Raw genomic sequence first — 24,860 nt, forward strand, 5'->3', positions numbered from 1 at the left:
GATAAACTAAAAGCACTACAAAGAATCCTCAAAGATAAATTGCACATAGATTCCAAAAACAAAATTCAAAACTTTCAAATAAGTGAAGATCAATAGAAGACTAATCAGTTAAATGAGAATCAAGACAGAATTAAACATATCAGAAAACCAAAATGGCAGCAAGCTACAAACACATGTCCCTAAAATCATAGAATATAAATGATCTCAGCTCTGTAATTAGAAGACATAGACTAACAGAATGGACCAAAAAATCATAGCCAACTACATACTATTGGCAAAAGACTCATCTCATGGGCAAAGATCTCACAGCTAGAAGACGAATGGATGGAAAAAAGTATTCCATACAAATGGATTTTGAAAACAAACTGGAGTAACTATCTTCATATCTGACAAAGCTGATTTCAGACAAAAATTAATAAGAAGAGACAAATAAGGGCATTATATCATGGTAAAGGGAATAATCCATTAAGAAGATATAATAATAGTAAATATATACACCTCAAATATTAATGCACACAGTTACATTAAAACAATATTCTTTGACATTAAATCCCAGATAGATCCCAATACAATAATATTGGGTGATTTCAACACACCATTGTCACCAATAGACAGATCACCAAAGCATACAATCAATAAAGTTATTTCAACCTGAATAATACTGCAAATCAAATGGACCTACTAGATACTTATAGAATATTTCATCCCAAAACTGCTGAATTCATCTTCTCAACAGCTCATGAACTTTTCCAAAATAGGTCATATTCTAGGTGTCAATACAAGTCTTAGTAAAATAAAAAGATCAATATAATCCCATGCATTCTATCAGGTCATAATGGAATGAAACTAGAAATTGACAGTAAGAAAAATTTTAATAGGAACCACATAAATACATGGAAATTAAATGAATTTTAAATAAGAATAGATCAAAGAAGAAATAAAGAAATTCTTAAAAACAAATGAAAACAAAGATACAACAAATCAAAATCTCTAGAAGAGTGTGAAAACTAGGAGGAAAATTCCTTGCTTTGAGCACCTATATTAAAAAAAATAGAGAGATCCCAAATAAATAAGTTTATGCTCTACCCTCAAAGCCTTAGGGAAAAAATAATAAAATAACTCCAAAGTCAGTAGAAGTCAAGAAATAACAATAATCAGAACTAAACTTAATGAAATTGATAATTTAAAAAACTACAACAGGATCAATCCAACACAACAAAAAGTAATTCTTTGAAAAGATAAATAGGATTAATATGTCCTTCCAAACTATCCAAATGAGAAAAGAACATATTACCACAGACACTTCTGAAATCCAAAGGGTCATTACAAACTATTTTGAAAATTTATACTCCAATAATCTGCAAAATCTATGACTCTGACATATTTCTGGACACATATGACTTGCCCAAACTGAACTAGAAGATACAGGAAACCTAGACCAATGAATGAAATTGAAACAGCAATTAAGAGCCTACCAACAAAGGAGAGCCCAGGACCAGATGGATTCTCAGCAGAGTTCTATCAGAACTTTAAAAAAGGACTAAGCCCCGTCTTCCTCAAATATTGCCTGAAATTAAAAGGGAAGGAGCACTCCATCCAAACACATTCTATGAAGCCAATACAACCCTGATTCCAAAACTAGAGAAGACCTATGTAGGAAAGAAAACTACAGACCAATATCACTGATGAACATAGATGCAAAAATCCTTAATTAGATATTGGTAATCCACACTCAAAAACATTGAGAAGACAATACACCATGATCAAGGGGGCTCCATCCCAGAGACACCAAGTCTTGTTCAACATGCAAATCAATAAATATAGTTCACCACCTAAAAAGAACTGAGAACAAAAATCATACATCTTCTCAATGGATGCAGAAAAGGCCTTTGATAAAACACAGCACCCATTCATGTTAAAAATAGTAGAACAAAACATACATTATTACTGTATGTATATATGTGACTGCGTGACCCATATGATTCTACAACATGTACACTCAGAAAAATGAGAAATTATATCCCGTCTACATATATCAAAGTGCATAAATGCATCCTACTGTCATATATAACTAATTAAAACAAATTAAAAGGGTAAAAAAATACTGGAGGAACTAGGGATAGAAGGAACTTACCTCCACATTATAAAGGCTATAAATGACAAATCCATAGATGACATCATACTGAATGAAGAAAAACTGAAAGCTTTTCCCCTAAAATCAGGAACAAGACAAGGATGTTCACTCTCACCGTTTCTATTCAATACAGTTCTCAAACTCTAACCACTGTAATCAGGCAAGAGAAGGAAATTAAAGGGTAGATATTGGAAAAGAAGAAGTCAAACTATCATTGTTTGCTGATGACATGATCTTATATCTAGAAGACCCAAAAAATTTCACTAGAAGACTTCTAGAGCTAATATATAAATTTACTAAAGTAGCAGGATACATGATTACCACTCATAAATCAATAGATTTTCTTTTTTATTCATTAAAAGATTTATTTTTTGAATGTGTTATATATGATGGCAGAATATAATTTATTTCATATTACACATTTAGAGCACAATTTTTCAAGTCTCTGGTTATACACAAAGTATTTTCCCACCATTCGTGTCTTCACACGTCCTGAGGGTAATGATGTCTAACTCATTCCACTACCTTTCCTACTCCCATTCCCCCTCCCTTCTGTTCCCTCCCCTTTACCCTATCTAAAGCTCCTCCATTCCTCCCATGCTCCCACCCCATGACCATTATGAGTCACCATCCTCATATCAAAGAAAACATTCCGCCTTTGGTTTTTTGGGTTAGGCTTACTTCACTTAGCATTATATTCTCCAACTCCTTCCATTTACATGCAAATGCCATGATTTTATTGGCTTTTAATGCTGAGTACTATTCCATTGTGTATATATGCCACAGTTTCTTTATCCATTCATCTACTGAAGGGCGTCTAGGTTAGTTCCACAGTTTAGCTATAGTGAATTATGCTGCTATAAACATTGATATGGCTGTGTCCCTGTAGTATACTGTTTTTAATTCCTTTGGGTATAAACCAAGGAGTGGAATAACTGGGTCAAATAAATGGTGGTTCCATTCCCAGTTTTCCAAGGAATCTCCATACTGCATTCCATATTGGCTACACCAATTTGCAGTCCCACCAGCAAGGTATGAGTGTGCCTTTTTTCCCACAACCCTAACCCTAACCCTAACTCTATCAAGAATACAAATAACACTTATTTGTATTCTTGATAGCTGCCATTCTGACTGGTATGAGATGGTATCTTAGAGTAGTTCTGATTTGCATTTCTCCATTAGAGACGTTGAACATTTTTTCATATATTTGTTGATTGATTGTATATGCTCTTCTGAGAAGTGTCTGTTCAGTTCCTAGGCCCATTTATTGATTGGGTTATGTTTGTTTGTTTATTTTCTGGTGTTAAGGTTTTTGAGTGCTTTATGTATCCTAGAGATTAGTGCTCTATCTGATGTGCTTGTGATAAAGATGTGTTCCCGTTCTGTGGGCTCTCTATTCAGCTGATAGTTTCTTTTGCTGAGAAGAAGCTTTTTAGTTTGAATCCATCCCATTTATTGACTATTGGTTTTAATTCTTATGCTGTAGGAGTCTTATTAAGGAAGTTGGGGCCTAATCCTACATGATGAAGATTAGGGCGTACTTTTTTTTCCATTGGGCGCCAGGTCTCTGTTTTAATTCCTAGGTCCTTGATCCACTTTGACTTGAGTTTTGTGCATGATGAGAGAGAGAATTTTATTTTGTTACATAAGGATTTCCAGTTTTCCCAGCACCATTTGTTGAAGAGGCTATCTTTTCTCCAATATATAGCTTTGGCCACTTTGTCTAATATGAGATATCTGTAATCATGTGGCTTTGCCTCTGTGTCCTCTGTTCGTGTCACTGCTCTACAGGTCTGTTTTGGTGCCAATATAATGCTATTTTTGTTACTATTGCTCTGTAGTATAAAGTCTGGAATAGTAATGCCATCAGCTTCACTCTTCTTGCTAAGGATTGCTTTGGCTATTCTGGGTCTCTTATTTTTCCAGATGAATTTCATGATTGTTTTCTCTAATAAATAGCTTTTCTATGTTCCAACAACAAAAAAAAAAAGAAAAAAAACAGCTGAGAAAGAAATTGAGAAAAGTACCTCCTTTACAATAGCCTCAAAAAATAAAATAACTGGGAATTAATCTAACCAACGAGGTGAAAGTTCACTACTATGAAAACTATGGAACACTGAAGAAAGAAATTAAAGAAGACCTTGGATGATGGAAAGGCCTCCCTTGTTACTGAATAGGAGAATTAATAATGTTAAAATGGCCATCTTATAGAAAGTGATCTCAAAATTCAATGCAATCCCCATCAAAATACCAATAAAATTCTTCTAAGAGCTAGAAAAAAAAAGTCCTAAAATTCATTTGGAAAAATAAGAGACCCAGAATACCCAAAGCAATCCTGAGCAAGAAGAGGGATGTAGGAAGCACCATAATACCTATCTCAAATTATGCTATGAGGTAGAGTAGCAAAAACAGCATGTTATTGGCATCAAAACAGACATGCAGACCAACAGAATAGAAGTCATGGAGACAAACCCACATAGTTACAGCCTTGTGATACTTGACAAAAATATATGTTGGAGAAAGACAACCTTTTAAATAAATTGCTCTGGGAAATTTTATGTCCATATGTAGAAGAGTGAATTTAGATCCCTATCTAAATTCCCTATCACCTGCACAAAAGTCAAATAATGAGGCTTGGTATAAAAAAAAAGTCAAATAAAAATGAATCAGGGACTTAGGAATTCGTCCAGAAACCTTGCAACTGCTAGAAGTAAACATAGGGTCAACACCCCATCATAGAGGTACGGCCCTGACTTGCTCAACAAGACCCCTAAAACTCAAGAAATGAAACCAAGAATCAGTAAGTGGGATGCCATCAAATTCAAAATCTGCACAGCAAAGGAAAGGCTTAAGAGCATGAAGAGATAGCCTGTGGAACAAGAGAAAATCTTTGCAGTTGCTCCTCTAACAGGGGATTAACATCCAGAATACAGAGAGAACTCACAAAACTAAATTCCAAAAAACAAATGACATGTATGATTTTGTCAAAATGATTGCAATTACTATGTATACTTGTGATGCTTTAATGAAAAAAATATTTTAAAAAAGGATCAAAGCCAAGAAAACAAAATCAGGAAGCAAAATAATGGGCCTACATGGAGTGGAACAAGAGATGTTTCATCAATGTGCTAGGCAGAGGGAGAATACGGAAAACGGAGCCCCTTTTGGAAATAGAGACATTTCGGTGACATGGCCTGAACACTCTGATCCTGATCCGGCCTTTAAACACCTGTTTCCTATAATCATCAAACAGCAACCAAACACTAGTGGTCTTTTCACCATCTGCTCTCTTCCAAGGGTTCTGCCAGGCAATGTTGTGGGCCACCCAGGAACTGCACAATGTGGTCTTTGTCCCCAGGAACTTACAGTCATGTTGAGAGACAAATCAACGAGTTTGAAATGCATACCAAACGAGACGGAACGTCCTCCCTGCTCAATCATGTCAACGTGGACGTGGACAGTCTTGCAGGACTTGAGGCACTACCAAACAGGGAGTGGCAGACATGGCTTCTCAGAAGTCAGGCTCGGGTGGGACAATAAAGGGTTTGAACAGAGCAATGTCACAATTAACTGAGAGGCTGAAGTGGCATTTGGAAACAAACGTGGGACAGTTAACAGATCAGCAGTGAAGGACGCACCTCCACTTGCCGGACAGAAGTGTAGTCAGAACCGTGTGCAGCAGGAGCTGGTCAGGACAGAGCCCTGAGAAGGGCGGAGCAAGCAGCCTGGGGGAGAGGGACCTAGGGGATGAGCAGCTGGAAGAAGGGGTGCTGCAGGGAGGAGCCCGCATGGCTCCACAGAGAGGAGAGTGTGTGGAGGTTCAGCACATGGAGCCGGGACTGCAGGGCTCCTAACAGTCATGAGCTCAGACTGTAGACACTACATGCCACCAAGGGTCCCCAGGAATCAGAGCCACCAGAGGTTTCATCACAGATGGGGTAAAATGGCATTTGGAAGCACAAGTGGGATGAGAAAGGGTGGTCAGGCGGCTGGACCTGCCTCTGGAGTCTGCAGGAGAGAGGCCCGTAGGGCAAACAGAGCCACGGTGGCTGCTGGAAGTGGGGCCAGGGCACAGCACCAACAGGCTGGGATGGGAGCCAAGAGTGCCTCCCATGGAGTGCAGCAGGTTGGTGACTAGAGACTGACAGCTGGTGTCAAAAAAAAATCCAGAGAATTCCAGGGTAGATGAAGACATGCTCACTGAACTTAACCACTGAGGGCAGAGGGCGGAGAGAGGGCAGCCCCAAAGCACTGGGCAGAGCCATCCCAAGGGCATGATGGCCAACAGAGAGGAGGCCAGATGCTGGACATGATGGCCAGCACTCAGTCTGACGTGAACAGTGGCCGCAGCGAACCTTCCATGGAGCTGGTCACCAAGCAAGCAGCAGTGACTACTCTAGGTTGCTAAGAGTGGAAGTGAGGTCAGAGGTGGGGAAGGACCTTTCAATTCCTTTCCACTCACTGGAGAGAAGGAAAGCTCCAGGAGAGGATTAACAGTGACAGCAGTGGTGCAGGCAGACGGTGTGGGCTCACGTGCCCCAAGGCAGAGGAGCAGAGACGCGGTAGAGAAGGACGGGGAGGGTAATCAGTGCTCTGGTCTGAATGCCGTGTCCCCAAAAGTCATGTTGGAGCCTCTCCCTCAAGATGATGATTTTAGGAGACACAACCTTTAGGAGGTGACTAGGTCACAAGGGTAGAGCTCTGTGATGGGACCAAATAAAGGGGGCCCCAAGAGCTCCAAGGCCCCTGCCTCGTACCAGCGTGAAGGTGCTGTTTATCTGCCAGGTCACCCTCACCAGACACCACCTCTGCCAGAGCCTTGACCGCAGACTTCCCGGCCTTCAGACCTGGGAGCAGGCCTGCTGCTTAGGAGCTACCCCATCCGCGGTGTTCTGCTGCAGCAGCCTGAGCAGGCACAGACAGGGAGGCCTCTTCCTCTGGGCATGAAGACGCAGCCTGACTGGCACTTGGAGCCCGAGTCACACTCCACGTCTGGAGTGGTGCGTTTACAGGTGCAGTACCTGGTTTCCATCCTGGAGCAGCCAGTGAACACCACCTTCATCGGCTTCCAGAGACACGGGGGTTGGCTAAAGAGAGGTGAAGGGGGTGGGAGATTGCAGTCGGCCTGGGCACAGGCAGGAAGTGTCTGTCCTGGCATGTAAGGCTCAGAGCTAGGTACGGCCGCGTCCCTCTAAAGATGCAAAGAAGCATCTGAGCAAGTCAAGGGCTTGAGGAAGACCAAGCGTGACTTCATGACACAGGACCACACCACCTCCATCTGCAGGACCACACCACCTCCATCTGCACGACCACACCGCCTCCATCTGCACAACCACACCGCCTCCATCTGCACGACCACACTGCCTCCGTCTACAGGACCACACCACCTCCATCTGCAGGACCACACCACCTCCGTCTGCAGGACCACACTACCTCCCATCTACAGGACCACACCGAGTCCGTCTGCACGACCACACTGCCTCCGTCTGCAGGACCACACTACTCCGTCTGCAGGACCACACTACCTCCGTCTACAGGACCACACTGCCTCCATCTGCAGGACCACACCACTTCCGTCTGCAGGACCACACTACTCCGTCTGCAGGACCACACTGCCTCCCATCTACAGGACCACACTGCCTCTGTCTGCACGACCACACCGCCTCCGTCTGCAGGAACACTGCCTCTGTCTGCACGACCACACTACTCCATCTGCAGGACCACACTGCCTCTCATCTACAGGACCACACTACTCCATCTGCAGGAACACTGCCTTCGTCTGCAGGAACACTGCCTCCCATCTACAGGACCACACTGCCTCCGTCTGCAGGACCACACCGCCCCCGTCTGCACAATCACACTACCTCCGTCTGCAGGAACACTGCCTCCCATCTACAGGACCACACCGCCCCCGTCTGCACGACCACACCGCCTCCGTCTGCAGGACCACACCGCGTCCGTCTGCAGGACCACACTACCTCCGTCTGCAGGAACACTGCCTCCCATCTACAGGACCACACCGCCCCCGTCTGCAGGACCACACCGCGTCCGTCTGCAGGACCACACTACCTCCGTCTGCAGGAACACTGCCTCCCATCTACAGGACCACACCGCCCCCGTCTGCACGACCACACCGCGTCCGTCTGCAGGACCACACCGCGTCCGTCTGCAGGACCACACTACCTCCGTCTGCAGGAACACTGCCTCCCATCTACAGGACCATACTGACTCCGTCTGCAGAACTGGTGCTGAAGGAGAAACAATCTTCCTTTGGACTTGACTGCAAAGAGTATACACACCAAGACATGAAGAGCAAGACGTTCAGGGATGCAGATAGGAAAACCAAGTCGCTCATGTAGGCTCTTCCAGGGAGGGTCTGTGAGTGCTACATTCTGACTGAAGGCTAGGCCAGTGTCCTAGGAGCCCAGAGGGTGACATGGAGCAGTGGACCCTGCAGCAGTACATCCAGGGTCCTGGTGACCTGAGAGCTCTGAAGGAGGCAGACACACAAAAGAGGGAGGGATGCAGCACAGCCTCAGGAGGAGGGAGAGAGCCCCCAGCAGCAGCCAAGTGACAAAGGAACAGGGAGCCTGTAAGCTCCAACCAGCTCCCACTGGACCAGGAGCCACTCAGGCCAAGACTGAGGAGAAGCAGCCTGCAGCTTTCCAGGGACTCTAGCCTTTACAGCCTAAGCACACAGACACAGCTGCAGGCCTCCCACTGCCGTAGTACAGCTTTAGAGATCTTTTCTTCATATTTTCTAACTCTTAAACATCTAATATTTTGATTTCCATCAAATAATAATAGCTGATGATCATCAAGTTCTGCCTGATGCCAAGCTCTGCTCATGAATCATCTCCTTCACTCTCCACAACAGCCATGTGGGATCCTATCACCCACACAGTGGACATGAGAGAAATCCAAGGCTTGGGACAGGGCACACAGCCCAGCCCTTTGCCTCTCTCTGCAGTAACTCTGATCAGGATCTGTTGCTCCAGCATGTGGACAGGTGCCAAGGAACTCCTACTTAACCCAGAAATTACCTGAGACTCTTGCTAAAAATGAACCTCTCAGGCTATGAAGGCATTACTATCACCACCAACCTCAGCTAACCCTCCAAAAGGTGGGCGGGGGAATCCCTGGGAGTTTGCAGGCCATCCAGGGGGTCAGCAAGGTCACCTGTGTCCTTAATAAAGCTGTGACTTGCTGGCCACTTTCCCAATGTGGCATCTGCACTGATGCAGCAAACTCACTGGGAAGCCCTGCTGGGGCTGAGGACAAAGGAGGGCCAGGCTGCTCTGGCCACCACTGGATTCCTCACTCCAAGGTACTCAGAATTTTAGGAAAATGTCAATGTCACTTAAAAGGCCATTTGATGACTTGATGGAGAAATAAAAATTAATACTCTTATTACACATCAGCATCTAGTCCATGCCCTCTTCCTGTTCTGTGTACGTAAACAGGAAGCACAGGAGGTACTTCTGCTACACCTCAGAGCAGCACAGTGCAGGCATGTGATCACTCAATAGCACAGACAGCAGACCCTGGGTTCATGAACAGCACTCTACTGACAGCAAAGTAACAACCTAGATTATTCACAATTGGCCACTGCACTGACCCTTTCTTGAACAAAATAAAGCTATAATGTCACTGAAAGCAACTGACTACATTTGGACCCAGTAATGAAATTTGAGCATTCAAAACAAATTAGAATTTACAAAACATGCCCATGATTTGACAGCTCCCCAAAGCTAAGAGCCTTTTCTGAAGGTACTGGTAGAAATAGCAATGTATATGACTTAGTAAGAGTTGTATAGTTAAATATGTTAACATTTGCAGAACTCAGGAACCAATTTTTTCCAAGTGATTGATGGTGCACCATGGTGCAAAATCACACATGCTAAAAATGTGCTCCAAGTACAAGCTGCAACAATGGGTTTCAACTTAACAAAGAATTGAAGTTCACAGACGGTTTCTGATTCACATGGCAACTAACCTTTAAGAAACTATCACTTGTCAAGTTTTGGTGTAGTAACAAAGAATGAAAACATTATGTCTGAAGAAGCCATTTAAATACACTTCTCTTTTCCAAATACAGATTCATGGGAGGCTGGATTCCCTCAGCTATTGTAACCAAAGTAGCACACAGCAAAAATCTGGTGCAGAGGAGACATGAGAGCCAGCTGCCTTCAGTTAGGCCAAAGATTGCACCAAAGGGAAAATACTACTGTCTGGAAAACAGAATCCTTCTTCACAAAAACTATGTTATTCATAGTAACATGTAACTGACTTATTGTAGTTATTTTTAAGTGAATCAATAAATAAATCTTGTTAAATTTCCTAACTTTAATCCCTAATATGGTAACTACTGATGCGATCACATAAACACAAGCTCTCTGGGGTCCCCAGTGGTGTGCATAAGCATAAAGGAGTCCTGATAGGGATCTGAGGACCATTGCTCTGACGGGTTTAATCACCAAAATGTGACACAGAGAACAATGGCATTCATCTCACAGGCTGCCAATGTCAATGACACAGTGATGCGTTTCAAGGAGGGGTCAATGGCCCTGCACATAGTTCCCAAGAGGAGTCAGGGGAGAGGTCAGGTGCTGGCTCTTGTCTTCTGATTGCATGTCAAACCTCCAAGACCTAAATGCAATGCAGCTACAACGTCCAAGCTCACCATTTGCAGGAAAAATCTCTAAACTGGGTTATGTCCTTTCTTTGGGGAAAAGAAAATCATCAGCTTTGCCTACTTAGATGATCTTTTTATTGTTTTAATTGTTAAAATATGATTTTGATTTTTAATTGCATATTCCCATACATCCCAAAAAACGAAAGCACTGCATTTAAAATATGCTCTGGACCCCTTTTACACAGCCCAGCCCCCTCCCCACACCCACCGCCAGTCTGCGCAGCCTCTGGCTGAGGAACAGCAACATGTAGTCCAGACAGTGGGTTCCACATCTGGCTGCATCTTACTGCATCTGAACTTGGCACTGGACCTGGTCCACCTGAGCATGCACTGAGCACAGAGGACACTCTCCCTGGAGACCTGGAATTGGCTTACAAATGTTTCTATTATAATAGAAAAGTGACTAAAATTTTAAAATTACAGCAATGAGCTCAACCAGGAGATGGCTCCACTTCCTGTCAGTTATATGAGAGAACTGAAGATACCCCTTTCTAGGGTGCTTCTAAATGTAAGACCCCAGAGACCCCACATGTCTACTGCCCTGCAGGCAAGGAAGCGGCCACCTGTGTGTCTAGCTCATCCATAAGCTGCAGGTGCATGGAGTGTGTGGCACTGCGTGGCCAGCAGTGACACTGAGCGTGTGACAGGTATGTGGCCAGCAGTGACACAGAGCATGTGATGGGTACGTGGCCAGTGACATGGAACATGGGGGCATCTGAGTGGCCCACAGAGACAACCATGTTGAGAGAAAGTTGCCGGGCTTCAAGAACACAAGGAAATAAGGGACGTTTAGGAACATTTTTCACTGGCCCCAAATGTACCTACTGTTGGAGAAGCTTATATGCAATCCCTGCCTGCAATATTTACCAATTTGTCAAATGTATTCTTGAATCAAGAATCTATTATAACTTTTTTAAAAGCCTGTCTTTTAAAACTGATTTCTATTTACAAGCAAAAATGTAAACTTTCTTTATATAATGCAGGGCCAAGGATCCCTCGCCTTCAAACACGGGTGCAGACAGCCCTGAAGATGAGCCAGTGAGAAGCAACATCTGGCAGATGGATGTTCTGGGCATGCCCTGCTCCCCGCTGCCTCTCCTCTCCTCTCTCAGGGAGGAGCTGCTGGCTCACGGAGCACCATCTGTCAAGGCCAAGCACCTGAACCTTCCAGCACCTTCCCTCCCCTGGACCTTCCAGCACCTTCCCTCCCCTGGACTTTCCAGCACTTTCCCTCTCTGGACCTTCCAGCACCTTCCCTCCCCTGGACTTTCCAGCACCTTCCCTCCCCTGGACTTTCCAGCACCTTCCCTCCCCTGGACTTTCCAGCACTTTCCCTCCCCTGGACTTTCCAGCACTTTCCCTCTCTGGACCTTCCAGCACCTTCCCCACCCTGGACCTTCCAGCACCTTCCCTCCCCTGGACTTTCCAGCACTTTCCCTCCCCTGGACTTTCCAGCACTTTCCCTCTCCTGGACCTTCCAGCACTTTCCCCACCCTGAACCTTCTAGCACCTTCCCCACTCTGGACCTTCCAGCATCTTCCCTCCCCTGGACCTTCCAGCACCTTCCCTCCCCTGGACCTTCCAGCACCTTCCCTCCCCTGGACCTTCCAGCACCTTCCCTCCCCATGCTTCTGATTTTCTTGCCTCTAAAACACTCATGGAAGAAAGCGCTCTTTTCCTCCAAAATACCACTGTCCATTTTATGCATCAAAGGAATGAATTTCCCTAAGAGCCCCTACGCAGAGATCAGTGCAGGCAGCCAATAAAGAGTTCTCACTAAGCCTTCCCAGAAATGCAAAGAGGAAGTATTACTTTTGGTGTCCAAAACTGTCTATGACCATCTCGTAGTTACACAAGGCTGAACTCGAGGTTGTCTGGTGCCTTACAGAAACAACACACATGCCAAGCATATTCTCCAATGAAACCAAGTCATAGGTTTTAAAATCACAGATAGCATCTCTGCAACACACGTGGGAAACCAAATAAATACAAATAACATGCTTTCCTTTTGTGACTACAATGGTCTGTGCACCCCTCACTCTGAGGTCAGCAGAAGTGTGATAAAATGACCCCTCATTGACAGGAATGGACAGTGACAGCCAAGGGCCAGGGCAGGCTCTGGGCTCAGAGGGGACCAGCAAGCTGAGCTCAGGTGAGCCACTTCTGCTTTTCTCTGGGACCCACTCCTGCTGCTCAGGCATGAGCTATACCAACTGCCTCAATCTCCTCTCACCCCATGGGAGGGACCTGGGCTGACACTTCTAATTGAGAGTTTTTCCACAGCAAAATCCCACTGATGTTTTACATCCCAGAAAATGGCCTGAAGTAAAGACTTTTATTCTGCTTTTAAAAAAATCACTTTTCTGTAACAGATACTATCCTGGATGACTGCCCAGTGGAACATGAATGTCCAAATAAAGGCTACTGAAGAGCTGGACACCCACTAGAGCATCTGCTTCATCTTACCTCCTGTCCCTCTCACAGCCTCAGGGTGGATGGACAAACAGGAACACAGCTGAGAGACCAGCAGCAAGGTGTCGTGGCTGCCGCCTCTTCTGCCTCTGCCACAGCCAACAGCTTAGGGGAAGAGGGTCTTCTGGGTGGAGGGTGGCAGAGCCTCTGGCCTTGCCCCAGGCCTCAAACAGGTGCAGGGCTGGGAGAGCATCAAGATCATCAGGTTCCCCTGATGCTGGGAGGGTACCTGGGTGCACTTTGGGACAGGAAGAAGACTGAGAATCCACGTCCCAGCCCAGTCAGCAGGTGTGGGAACACCCTGGGTGGAGGCGGTGCTAACTGGCCCTCCAGTCCTCTTCCACTGGCTTGCCTAGACTAGGCTGGAGCCGGCCACCCCTCCTTCCCACTCGGCTGCTCTGAGCCCTCCACTCAGTACCTCAGGTCCTATTAAGAGTGAGCCTGACATGGAAGGCACTGCAGATGTGCTGGAGGGGGCACGTTTTCCACTTGAAGGTGAAACTCTCTCCTTTACTTAAATCTAAATGGATCGCCAATGTATAGAGAAATACAACGTTCATTTTCCTGGAACCGTGTAATTCCCTAAACATTGCACTACTTAATATTCAATCCACCATGATCCCACTTAGCATTATTGATGACTAACACTTAGCTTTTGAGACTCCAGTGTTGAACAATATCGAACCTCTCTCTTAGGAAAACAATAAAATACTTAACTGCAGTGACAGGGTAGTATCAAGATAATAAAGAGGAAAAAATTGTAAAGAGAGTGGGCAGGCAATGAATTTTAAAATCAATTAAAGAATCAATGCTGTTTTCATTTTGTCACAAACATCCTGAGTCAGAGACAAAGCTAGATCAAAAGCACCCTGGCTTTATTGGCATCTCTAGCAAGGGTAATTAACGAAGCCCTGTGCTGATTATAAAGCAAGCCACAGGACTAGGTCGCTGTTACGGACTCACGTTCGCCTTTATTTCAGTGAGATGCATACAGGGTGTTTCCATCAACAGCTGCAGGCGAAGGAAAGCTTAGCACTCGTTAGGTGAGTTACGTCACTTAACCATCATTCCCGTTAGTCGGTCTAATGCTCTTCTTTGACCATATAAGCAAAGTTGCACTGTTTTGTCACTCGCTTAAGGCTTGTAGTGTATCGGCTACTCACTTGTTTTCACGGGGTCTTGTCTTGGGCTGTCTGATGCTGGCACGAGGTGCACCAGTGCTCGGCTTCGGGGGAGCCTCCTGGACTGAGATGTGTCACTGGGAAGCCCTTGTCTCCTTCAACCCCTCCATCAGTCTGATGAGATTTCAATTCCCAATGAGTTTCTAAGCAAACTGTGGTTTCAGGTGGAGTCATAATAACAAGAATTAAAAAGCAGAGCAAGATGACTCTTTTCAAGAAATAAGCACAATAAAGATACATTAACCAGTGACAGACTGCTGTTCCACACTGACTGTACCCAAACTACCACAGTGCTCCTTTCCTTTCTTAATCTTGTCATTACGTCTCCACCCAAAGCCCAACTGTGTCTTGACATCTCCTAGGTTCCAACAGCATAAAATACTATGTGAAGAACGAGTCCCTCTTACCCTGACTCTGATCCTGTGTGAGCCGTCAGAACGCCAAGCAGAAGACACTCCAGACAGAGATGGGACCCGGGCAAAAAAGCCAAAGCACTTGGCAGATGCTGGGAAACAGGGAGCCCGGGGCGATCTGGAAAGCGGCGTGGTTGGAACAGCACACTGACTCTAAGGAAGGGCACGCAGAAAGGACTCCCCACAGGATCTCTCCTTGGGAGGAGGGAGGAGATGCGCAGCAGAGACGCGGCATTGGAAGGAGAGGGAAGGACCAGGCCAGAGACAATCCTAAACGTCCCTGGGAACGGGCGTTTCTTCAAGAGAAACCTGGGGCCATCCCCACACACAAAGAGATCAGGAACTCGGGCCAGAAAAGAGCCAGTGGTGTCACAGGCGGAATGTCCCACCCGGCACAGTGGGCCAGCCTCCTCTGAGGATGCACCTGCCTCCTCTCCTCACCTGGGCACTGCCCGCTCCGGCTCAATGGCCCAGCACTATTTACCAACCGTGCTTCCTTGGCAAGAAGATTAAATCGTAAACTTGCCAAAACACATCGACACCTCATTGTGGAGACCACACAGACCCTGCCACACAGAGCGCATCTCCCAATAACTCTAGCTTGCGGCAAATAACATGCAAAATGGTTCTCAACACTCTACCACCAAATCCGACCAGAGAGCAGATCCTGACTGTGCTCGCATTCTAAACATTTTAATTTACAGACATTGTGAGCTCATCAGCACAGTGACACCCAATCACATACAATTTTTACAAGTATCTCAAGGAATAAATTTAAACAAAAATAAATTCTACCCATATGCTGCTTGGTTAATTTTTTACTCGTTTCTACAAAGCACTAAAAATGCAAATGCATCAGAGGCAGACAAAGCTTGCTATTTTCCAGAAACGTCTCACACAGTGGAAGCGCCACAGGCTTTGTGCTGCCTCCAACGTGCATGTGAAGGACTTTGCCATGATATGCCACGTTAGCATCATCGTAAACTTACAAAACACCTCTGAAAGGACCACCGCTTCCCCAACAATGAGCATCAATATAAGCATCTTACGTTGGCTACTTTGTTACTAATAGCACACCTAAAATGTTACATGATTTTGAAGGCTTTTTAAAGGTTTCACAGTTCTCTTTTCATCTTCTTATACACTTTGCAGCTGGAAATTTTTCACCATGGCAACCTGGCTTGATGTCTGTGTGTCAGACATGGTCCACAGAGTTGTATCCTACCTCATAATGCAAAAGCACTGCGCACCCAGGGGCCCTGGTGTTCTTTGACAGTGTGACATTGTAGAGAGTTGTTATCACATACAGGACAGAAACAGAACAACTCCACATCTAGAGCCAAGGTTTAAAACTTTCAAATCCACTATGGGATGAATCATTCCATCTGTTTGCTATTCTTAAGTCTCTCTTAATTTTCATTATAATCACAAAACATAACCCATGAGAAATCAAATTGAGTATTTGTTTAGTTTAAAAGAGGGGGGCGGGACCTGGTCTGGGATCAAAGGGAACGGTGTGCCACAGGCAGCTGGCACAGGGTGGCCCTGAAAGACCGCACACCCATGGCCATAATCTCTTGGCGATCTGGGTGCCTGGTTCAGCAGCAGCTCCACTAAAATCACTCTCATCGATTCCAAATAAATAAAATCAACTTTTTAAATAAAGTTGATAAAAGAGTTTTAAATGTGGGAGATTTCCTCAATATTGATCCACAGCATTTTAAAAAATAGATTTCAGCAACTTTTTAATGTACCACATAAAAATACATGAGAAATGGAAAACAATCCATATCCAAAAGTGAAAACAGAGTCTCAAAGAGGAAGTCGGTACTTTCTTTCTTTCTCCTTTCTTCCTGTATGCTTTTTCTAACAATTCTACAATAAACATCTATTACCATTTAACAAAGTTTTCTCACTTTTAAACTAACATGAGATATAGAAGAAAACTCTAAACCTGCAAGTAAGCTATTGGGTGCACCTGATGCAGAGAGAAACAAATAAAAGTAAAATCTAACCCCTGCTCTCAAGGACTTTAACCTCGGCTGGAATTAGGATTAGGCTGGAAAATAGCAAATAATACCAGACCCAGTACATCAAGAAGGCACTGCACTAATATTTCTAATTTTCACACCAGCCTCACAAGTTGGATGTCAGCCCAGGTTTTCAGAGAGGAACCTGAGGCTCAGGAAAGCTGTCTGCAGACTCTTTGCACTGGTCCACAGCTGCACCCCTTTCACTGGAGTTCTGGAAAGTGTTTGGCAAAACTTTCTGCTTAAAAGATCACAAGCCACGGGTGCCAAACAAGTGATAAATTCTCCAAAGCATCATTTGACGTTAAAACCAGATGCTGTTTATGCTCACGGGGACACCTGTGAACTGAGGTCATCGTCTCGCCAGCCAGTGGTAGGTGGTGGCTAAGAGTTCCGAGGACAGGATGCCAGGGATAAAACGGGTCACACTAATTTTAACATGGGGCTTAACGACCGAGTGCCCAATTTCAAGCTGAGGAATGTGAGCTCTCATTACTAACTTAAGGATAGCTGAAGTTCAAATAAGACAATCCCCGTTTTAAGCCTAGATATGCTTTTCAGGAACTCTCAAAGCCATTGTCTCACTGATTTTGTAAACTTGTAAAATAATTGTTGATTGACTCAGCCAAGGAGGAGAGGTTACGTTACTTGACAAGGACACCTGGCCAGCTAACAGAAGCCCTAAAGCTGGAGTCCAGGCTCCTCCACGCGCTCTTGGCACATTAGCACCTACACAGGGAACCACACGCTGTGCCTGGCCCTCGGCAAAGCACTGTCAGGATTCTTCTGCTAATAAAAGCATTGAGCAGATTTTTCTCTCTAATCCTGGAGGTGGGATAAATAAACAAATGAACTTTACGCAGTTGGAAACAAACACTCTGAGCTTTCAAGGTGTGTTCCCAAAGCCACACAGCGGGTGTGGTGGCTGGCCCCTTCCACTAGTGGCGGGAACGCCAGAGCCCATGCCTGTTTTCCCTTGCGCCTGTGCCTGGCCCACTATCCTCATGGAGTCCCAGGGAATTGTGGTCCAAGTCAGTGAAGTTGTCCACACCCAGACAAAATTCACCATCGCACTTGGTCACCTAACCAATGATGAGGACAGAGCTAACACAGAGCTGGAGGTGAGGACCTACAGCTGCCAGGTGGGGGGCCTGCTGGCCTGTGCAGCCTTGGGGGCTGGGAGTCTGACTTCTGCCCACACCCTGAGCAGGTGGCACCTGCATCCCTCGGTGTGGTGAGTCTGAAGGTGCAGCTGTTCCTGCTGCTGGGAGCCCAAGCCCGCACCCCGGGTGCTGACTGCTCAGGCCAGAGGGTCCCAGGGTGCTGCCCCAGCAGCTACCCTCTGCGTTTTCTTCGCTCTGCAGTGGATTATCCACCATTGGCAATGCCTCCACGAGGCTTCCTTTCCTGAGTTTGTTTTTTAACCCTGGTGATAGGCGTGGAAGTTGTACTTTTAAAAAGCATCTGAAGCCTTGAGGGTCCACAGTTATCCTGCCTTCAGAATGGGAAACACAAAACTACCATTTACTGATACAAACTTTATTTTTAATATCTTCAAAAATCTTTTCATCTTCTTTTTTCTATTATTATATATATATATATATATATATATATATATATATATATATCATAATCAAGTATCTGCAAGAAAGATACTGTAAGCAAGCCCTGGGCCTCCCTTCTCCACTAGGCTCTGGGTCAGAACATCTCCATCTCTGCTAAGAGCAGCAGAAGTGGCATCTCAAGCCTGGCCCCTGGCCCTGGCCCTCGTCTCTGCCCTATGCCCTGAGACCACCCTTCCTGATCTCCATGCATGGCCTTACTGCTCAGCCTGAGCTGTACCTTCCACTCCCTGCACCCTGGTTTGATTCCACTCAACAAACACCTGGGAGCAGCCAGCCTTGGGCTCCTCAGTCAACCTGCTGCTGTCTCCACGGTCTTCCGTTCCACCCTCCAGGGAAGCACAGGGTAACAGAGCTGCCCTACCGAGCAGCACTGCCTGTGCTGCTGATGGATCTACTTGGACTTTTCAGATTCTAAGATGATAACGGAAAATGACCAACACACATTTAATTCAATAGAAAGAGCAAAAAGCCGTTTCTAAGTCTGCATCAGTTCATGTCACCCTAATAGGCACCACTGTCTCCTGCCACCATGTGCACATCCTCAACCTGCATTTGCTGATACTGGCCATTGTAAAGCCAACTCTAAGGGGGAATCTCTTGGTTTATTATTTGCATTTTTATTTAGTAATGAGATGGTTACATCTGAATTAGTAGATTTGTATTCTTCCCAGTAAGTTTTGGCTTCATTTGCCTTTCTGTTCATTGGGCTGTCTTTATATTAGTTATTTGTGAGCTTTTTATAAATTAAGAAAACTTTATTTGCATTGCAAATATTTTCTTCCTTATTTTGATTAACTTTCTTTTTGGTACGGTGAATAGAACCCCAGGACTTCACACATGCTAGATGAGTGCTCTTCCACTGAGCTACACTCTCAACCACCTTGGTTAACTTTTAACTTTATGACATTTTCCAAAAAGAAAAGTTTAGTTTTCATCTAGAGAAATATGACCTTGGGATGATCACTTCTTAGGCACAAGGCAGCCTGATGAGACTTACTGGAATATCCACCTTCTCTTATAACCCTCTGCGAGAATCTCTCTGCCCAGTTGGCCACACCCCAGCCTCTGTACCAGAGGCCTTTAAATGGCCCTCACTGCCTCCAGAGCTGGACGAGGGTCACCTAGTGTCTTCCCAGTTCTCCGTCAAGTTCAGGATCAGCCAGGGAACATAAACTGTGTCAAAGTTGGCAACAACACGAATTCAGTCCAGACCCTGGCATCTATCAGAGGTGACAGAGTGGGTACACAGGTCACTCTGACAAAAGCCAGGGTAGCCCGATGACACAGGAATCAGGGGCAAAGGAAGTCAAGGACTGAGTCTGTAACCTACTGAGTAGAGAGATTGTTGAGCCAGGCACCCTGGTAAATTGCTGAGAAATAAACTGCACAGAGGAGAGGAAAAGGATCTGGGGGTCAGTGTGGAAGGGTGCCACCTCCATGGGCCCCCGAGGGCTCAAGGGGCCCAAGCTCCTTAGCGAGCACACAAGATTGGCCATGCAGCTCCTATCACGCCTGTCGAAAGGCCGATGACTCAGAGCCACTACGGCCCTGACACTCCTGCCTGGAGGCTCCTCTGTGGCCTCCCTGCAGAGCCGGTCCCCAGGCCACACTGGGGATCTCCAGGGCAAGAGAGCCCCAGACCCCCACCTGGGTACCTGCTCAGCATCGCCATTCGCCTCATCACAGTCCTTTAGAAGGAACACTTTCAAATTCTTGATACCTTATTTTACAAACTTAGCTAGTAGCATAGGTAAGAAAAAGTGCTGTTTGCACATAAATCACTGTACAATCACTGGGTCCAAATAAATCAAGCAATACGAACTGGAGAAACTTCCAGTCCACCCTGGTTCAAACAGTACAGGGTAATTAAAATTGTATGCAGCGAACACGATTTGATATCAGTAAAAGGATGAAGTACACATCTCATCTTTATCATTTCACAGAAGAGCCTCCAAATTAGTTAATTAATGACAATTCCATCGTAAGATGAAAAGTGTGGTTAACAGGCCAAATGTCATCAGGGTCATCAAGACTGTGCAATTAGAGGTTACGCATTCTGAGGATGAAGAAGTGCCATGCAGAGCAGAGCCCTGTTTGTATTCTGTTTTACCCACTTCACACCACTGACTTACATAACCGCCCAATAAGCGCACATGTGCACCTCCCTGGCTGGCCCTGACACCTCCCCAGCTGGCCCGGCTTCTGACACCTCCACTGCACACACCTTCAGCCCCAAGCCCCAAGGCTGCCAGTACTTACAGACAAGGACAGGGCAAAGAAGCAGGGAGAGGGCACCTGTGCTCAGCAGGCACAGAGTGTCCATCTGGTGGGACAAAATTACCCTGAGAGCAGATCATGGCCATGACTGTGCACCACCATAAAGATAACTAATGTCACGGAATCGCACGTTGAAAATGGCCAGAGAGCAAACCCTAGGTTATGTGTCTGTCTATACACTTAAGCCATGTCCAGGATGACCTGCTCTCTTACCCCTCTCCTGGGTCGTTAGTGCTGTATGCCTGCATGCTTACTTAAGTTAAGCAACTTAATCTTAGGTAACTCAAATCCACAGACTTCCTTAAACATCTGCTGAGTTGAAGATACTGTGGGACCTCAGATGACAAGGCACAGTCTCTGCAGCACCAGGATTTCACAGCCAACTTCAAGGGTGGTCCAGGCTGCAATCACATACCTAAAAAGGTAAGGTGGTCAGCACCAAATAAATGTCCTGAGTGACCTGCCAGGTGGACGTGCAGATGAAACGCCAAGTGAACCCACAATCATTGAGAATGGCAGGGGCCACTGAGGCCACTGGCCAGGTCACCTGAGGGGCTCTCTTCCCCGGCCATGGGGGGCAAGCCCTCAAAATCACACATTAGGATTTAGGCCAAAGATTGTCAGCCGCACAAGGTGTTTCATGCCAGGAAATGCCACACCAACAGTGTTTTGCTGAGGTCAGGCCAGAGGCTAAGACGCAGCTGTGTGGCCTGGTGGCACCAAAAGGCTCCCAGGTGCATCACACGCTGGAGCCACAGCACCCTCGCAGTGAGCCTGTCACCTGGGAGCAAGGAGCAACAGCTGAACCCACCACAAGAGTCTCTTCTGGAGAATCACAGGGAGCCAACGTGGCTCAGAGGGAGAAGAAAGAGCTTCCGGGCTGGTGCAGTCAAGGTTCTCCAGGCTGGTCCCTTGCTAACTGGGTCTGGCTGCTCTTCCTCCCTGGTGCCTGCCTTGAGGGTGATGTGTGGAGCAGGAACCAGCGAGCCCCTCCAGCCCATCACACCCTACACACACCCCCACAGGGCCGGAGAGCGGAGGCTTGGCTGACCCCTCTCACCTCCCCCACTGGGTCTGCTGTTATTCCAGCAGCGTTGCTCACACCAAGGAAGACAGTTGATTCACTCTAAGAAATTGAATCTGCTACGGCTGCTATCAAGCTCCTACCGTGTTCGCCATGCCCAGAGCCCTAGCCGGGTTCCACGGCAGATCAGAAAGACAGAAGCCACACCGGGCACTCATGAGACTGCAGACTATGCCCCAGAGATGCCCCAAAGATTCTGTGCAAACACGCACTCAAGCTGTCCACAGGCCCGCAGTGCCTGCTCCTGTCTGCCCAGCACCAGAAGATGGGCTTGCTGCCCCTTTCCTGAGGCTCTGGGGCAATCCCTTTATTGCTGTTCCTGCTCTCAGAATGATCCTACTCCCTGCCACCAAAGAAACAAAATGTGACTTCTGCTCCTCATTTGAAGGAGCTCCCCACCCTCCTAGAGGCAGGTGGACCCCCGTCCACTGAAAACTGCCTGCATGTCAGAACCACGTGAGACGGGACGGCACCAAGGCTGAAGGGGTGTCCTCTGGCTCAGACCCCACGCTTCTTTGGTGTTCTTTAAAACCTGAACAACTTCCTGAGGACCCACTGTCTTCCCCACAAACCCCCTTGCCAGCTGGGGTGAAGTCCCAGGCACCCCACGTGGCTCCTGTGCCCTCTTACCACCTGGAAGCCACCTGGAGCTGTGCGCCAGCTTAAGAGCAGGAGATGTGGCTGAACGGGCATCGGGTCCTCAGCTCTGTGGGCTCAGCGTCAGAACAGACACAGGGGCCTCTGTCTGGGGCCCAACGTCCAAAAGAGGAAAATGCCCTGAAAGCATCTGGAGACCAAACGGCCCTTCCCGGCTGTCCGTCACACAGCCGGTGGATCGTGTCCTCCCCCACGTTTCAGGTGGACCATCAGCACGTCATGTTCTCCGCCGTGGAAACCTGCTGCTTGTGTGGACTGTGTTTCCAAACCGCTGGACAGGGCAGCACGGCAGGCGTGGGTGAGCCCTGCCGCCACCTGCAACCAGCACAGCCCCTGTCCCCAAGGGTCGGCCCCATCAGCCATACGGAGCCACCCACGCGACCCTGATTCCTCACCTCCTGATGTGCTCCCTAAAAATACCTGGAAGCGAGCTGGGAAGTGGCCAGGTGTGACTGCGAGCACAGTGACAGGTGACGGAGACTAGAGAAGACAGTGAAGTCCCCCCCAAGCATCCCTCCGTCACACAGGAGGCCTGGCCCCGGCCTGGCTGCTGGGGAGTACCCAGCGCTTCACTCTGGCCCTCCTCTGGCTTGGGGACGCAGCCTGTGGTGTTGGGCCCTGAATGTCAGCGTACTAGACGCCAAGGAGGTACCTCAGGCCCAGCCTAAGAACAAAGTAGAACCTCTCACCTGGATGCCTTCAAAGTCACGGGTGCTTTCTGACTCCTCATCTTCTTTAACCACCTCTGCGGGGGCCTGGGGGGGAAACGCACCACATTTCACATTCGGCCAAGCCTGGCCCCCGCCAGGCTCCTAAACAGAGCTCCTGGGGTAGCGGTCCAGGCCAGCAGGGGAGCCTCTGCCTGCTCCCACCTTTGGCTCCACCAGCAAAACACAACATGCTTAACACAATTCTGGAGAAATCTTTAGGGAGACAGACGGGAAATCCTTTCTCTGTGTAAAGGAATGTCGAGGTCCCTCCAGCCGCCTCTGTCCTGCAGACCATGGGTTCCTTCCTAATCCGTGTGTGGCCCCGAGGACCCCTCAGGAGGCTGCTCAGGATTCACCCTCTCCACCTAGCACAGGTCACCCTTGTAGCAGTGCTCCTCCCACAGCCTGGAATTGTTCCCAGAGCCGTGGCTTCTGGGAAGGCAGTGAGCTGCCTTAGTGTCTGGGAACCTCTGTGCACTCAGGGGAGCCACACGATTCTGTGGCCACAGAGAGGACTGGCACAGGGGCACTTCTACCCCTGCTCTCAGTAGAGACCCACTGATGAGACTACAGTAAAACGAGTGTGTCTACTACAGGCCAAGCAGGCAGGACAGAGGTCCACAGTGGACAGGACAGAGGTCCACAGCGGGCAGGACAGAGATCCACAGCGGACAGGACAGAGGACCACAGCAGGCAGGACACAGGCCCACAGAGGGCAGGACAGAGGTCCACAGTGGACAGGACAGAGGCCCACAGAGGGCAGGACAGAGGTCCACAGAGGGCAGGACAGAGGCCCACAGTGGACAGGACAGAGGTCCACAGAATGCAGGACAGAGAACCACAGAGGGCAGGACACAGGCCCACAGAGGGCAGGACACAGGCCCACAGAGGGCAGGACACAGGCCCACAGAGGGCAGGACAGAGGCCCACAGAGGGCAGGACAGAGGTCCACAGAGGGCAGGACAGAGGCCCACAGTGGACAGGACAGAGGACCACAGCAGGCAGGACACAGGCCCACAGAGGGCAGGACACAGGCCCACAGAGGGCAGGACACAGGCCCACAGAGGGCAGGACACAGGCCCACAGAGGGCAGGACAGAGGCCCACAGTGGACAGGACAGAGGCCCACAGAGGGCAGGACACAGGCCCACAGAGGGCAGGACAGAGGCCCACAATGGACAGGACAGAGGCCCACAGAGGGCAGGACACAGGCCCACAGAGGGCAGGACACAGGCCCACAGAGGGCAGGACAGAGGTCCACAGTGGACAGGACAGAGGCCCACAGAGGGCAGGACAGAGGTCCACAGAGGGCAGGACAGAGGCCCACAGTGAACAGGACAGAGGTCCACAGAGGGCAGGACAGAGGCCCACAGTGAACAGGACAGAGGTCCACAGAGGGCAGGACAGAGGCCCACAGTGGACAGGACAGAGGTCCACAGCGGGTTTCAACAAGGTACACAAAAGGTGGGAACGGCCTGTTCACTCATTGCCTGGGAGATGCCAAGGGAGGTCCAGCTCCGGCCCCAGAGCCCAGAGGCAGAGCAGGGGCAGTGTGACAAATCATAAGCTGGCTTTCAGGTGGC

The 24,860-nt window shown here is 47.5% G+C and overlaps 1 protein-coding gene across 1 annotated transcript in view; it reads right to left on the bottom strand.

Annotated features, from left to right (window-relative positions):
* Nucleotides 1-24,860, bottom strand: part of Dcdc2c (doublecortin domain containing 2C) — an 88,631-nt gene that overhangs the window by 19,595 nt on the left and 44,176 nt on the right. Inside the window, exon 9 of the mRNA XM_078029726.1 lies at nt 23,258-23,323. Within this exon, the coding sequence (XP_077885852.1) occupies nt 23,258-23,323 (66 nt within the window). The remainder of the gene's footprint in view (nt 1-23,257; nt 23,324-24,860) is intronic.

Source organism: Ictidomys tridecemlineatus, chromosome 12, assembly GCF_052094955.1.
Source record: "Ictidomys tridecemlineatus isolate mIctTri1 chromosome 12, mIctTri1.hap1, whole genome shotgun sequence".
Classification (NCBI taxonomy): domain Eukaryota; kingdom Metazoa; phylum Chordata; class Mammalia; order Rodentia; family Sciuridae; genus Ictidomys; species Ictidomys tridecemlineatus.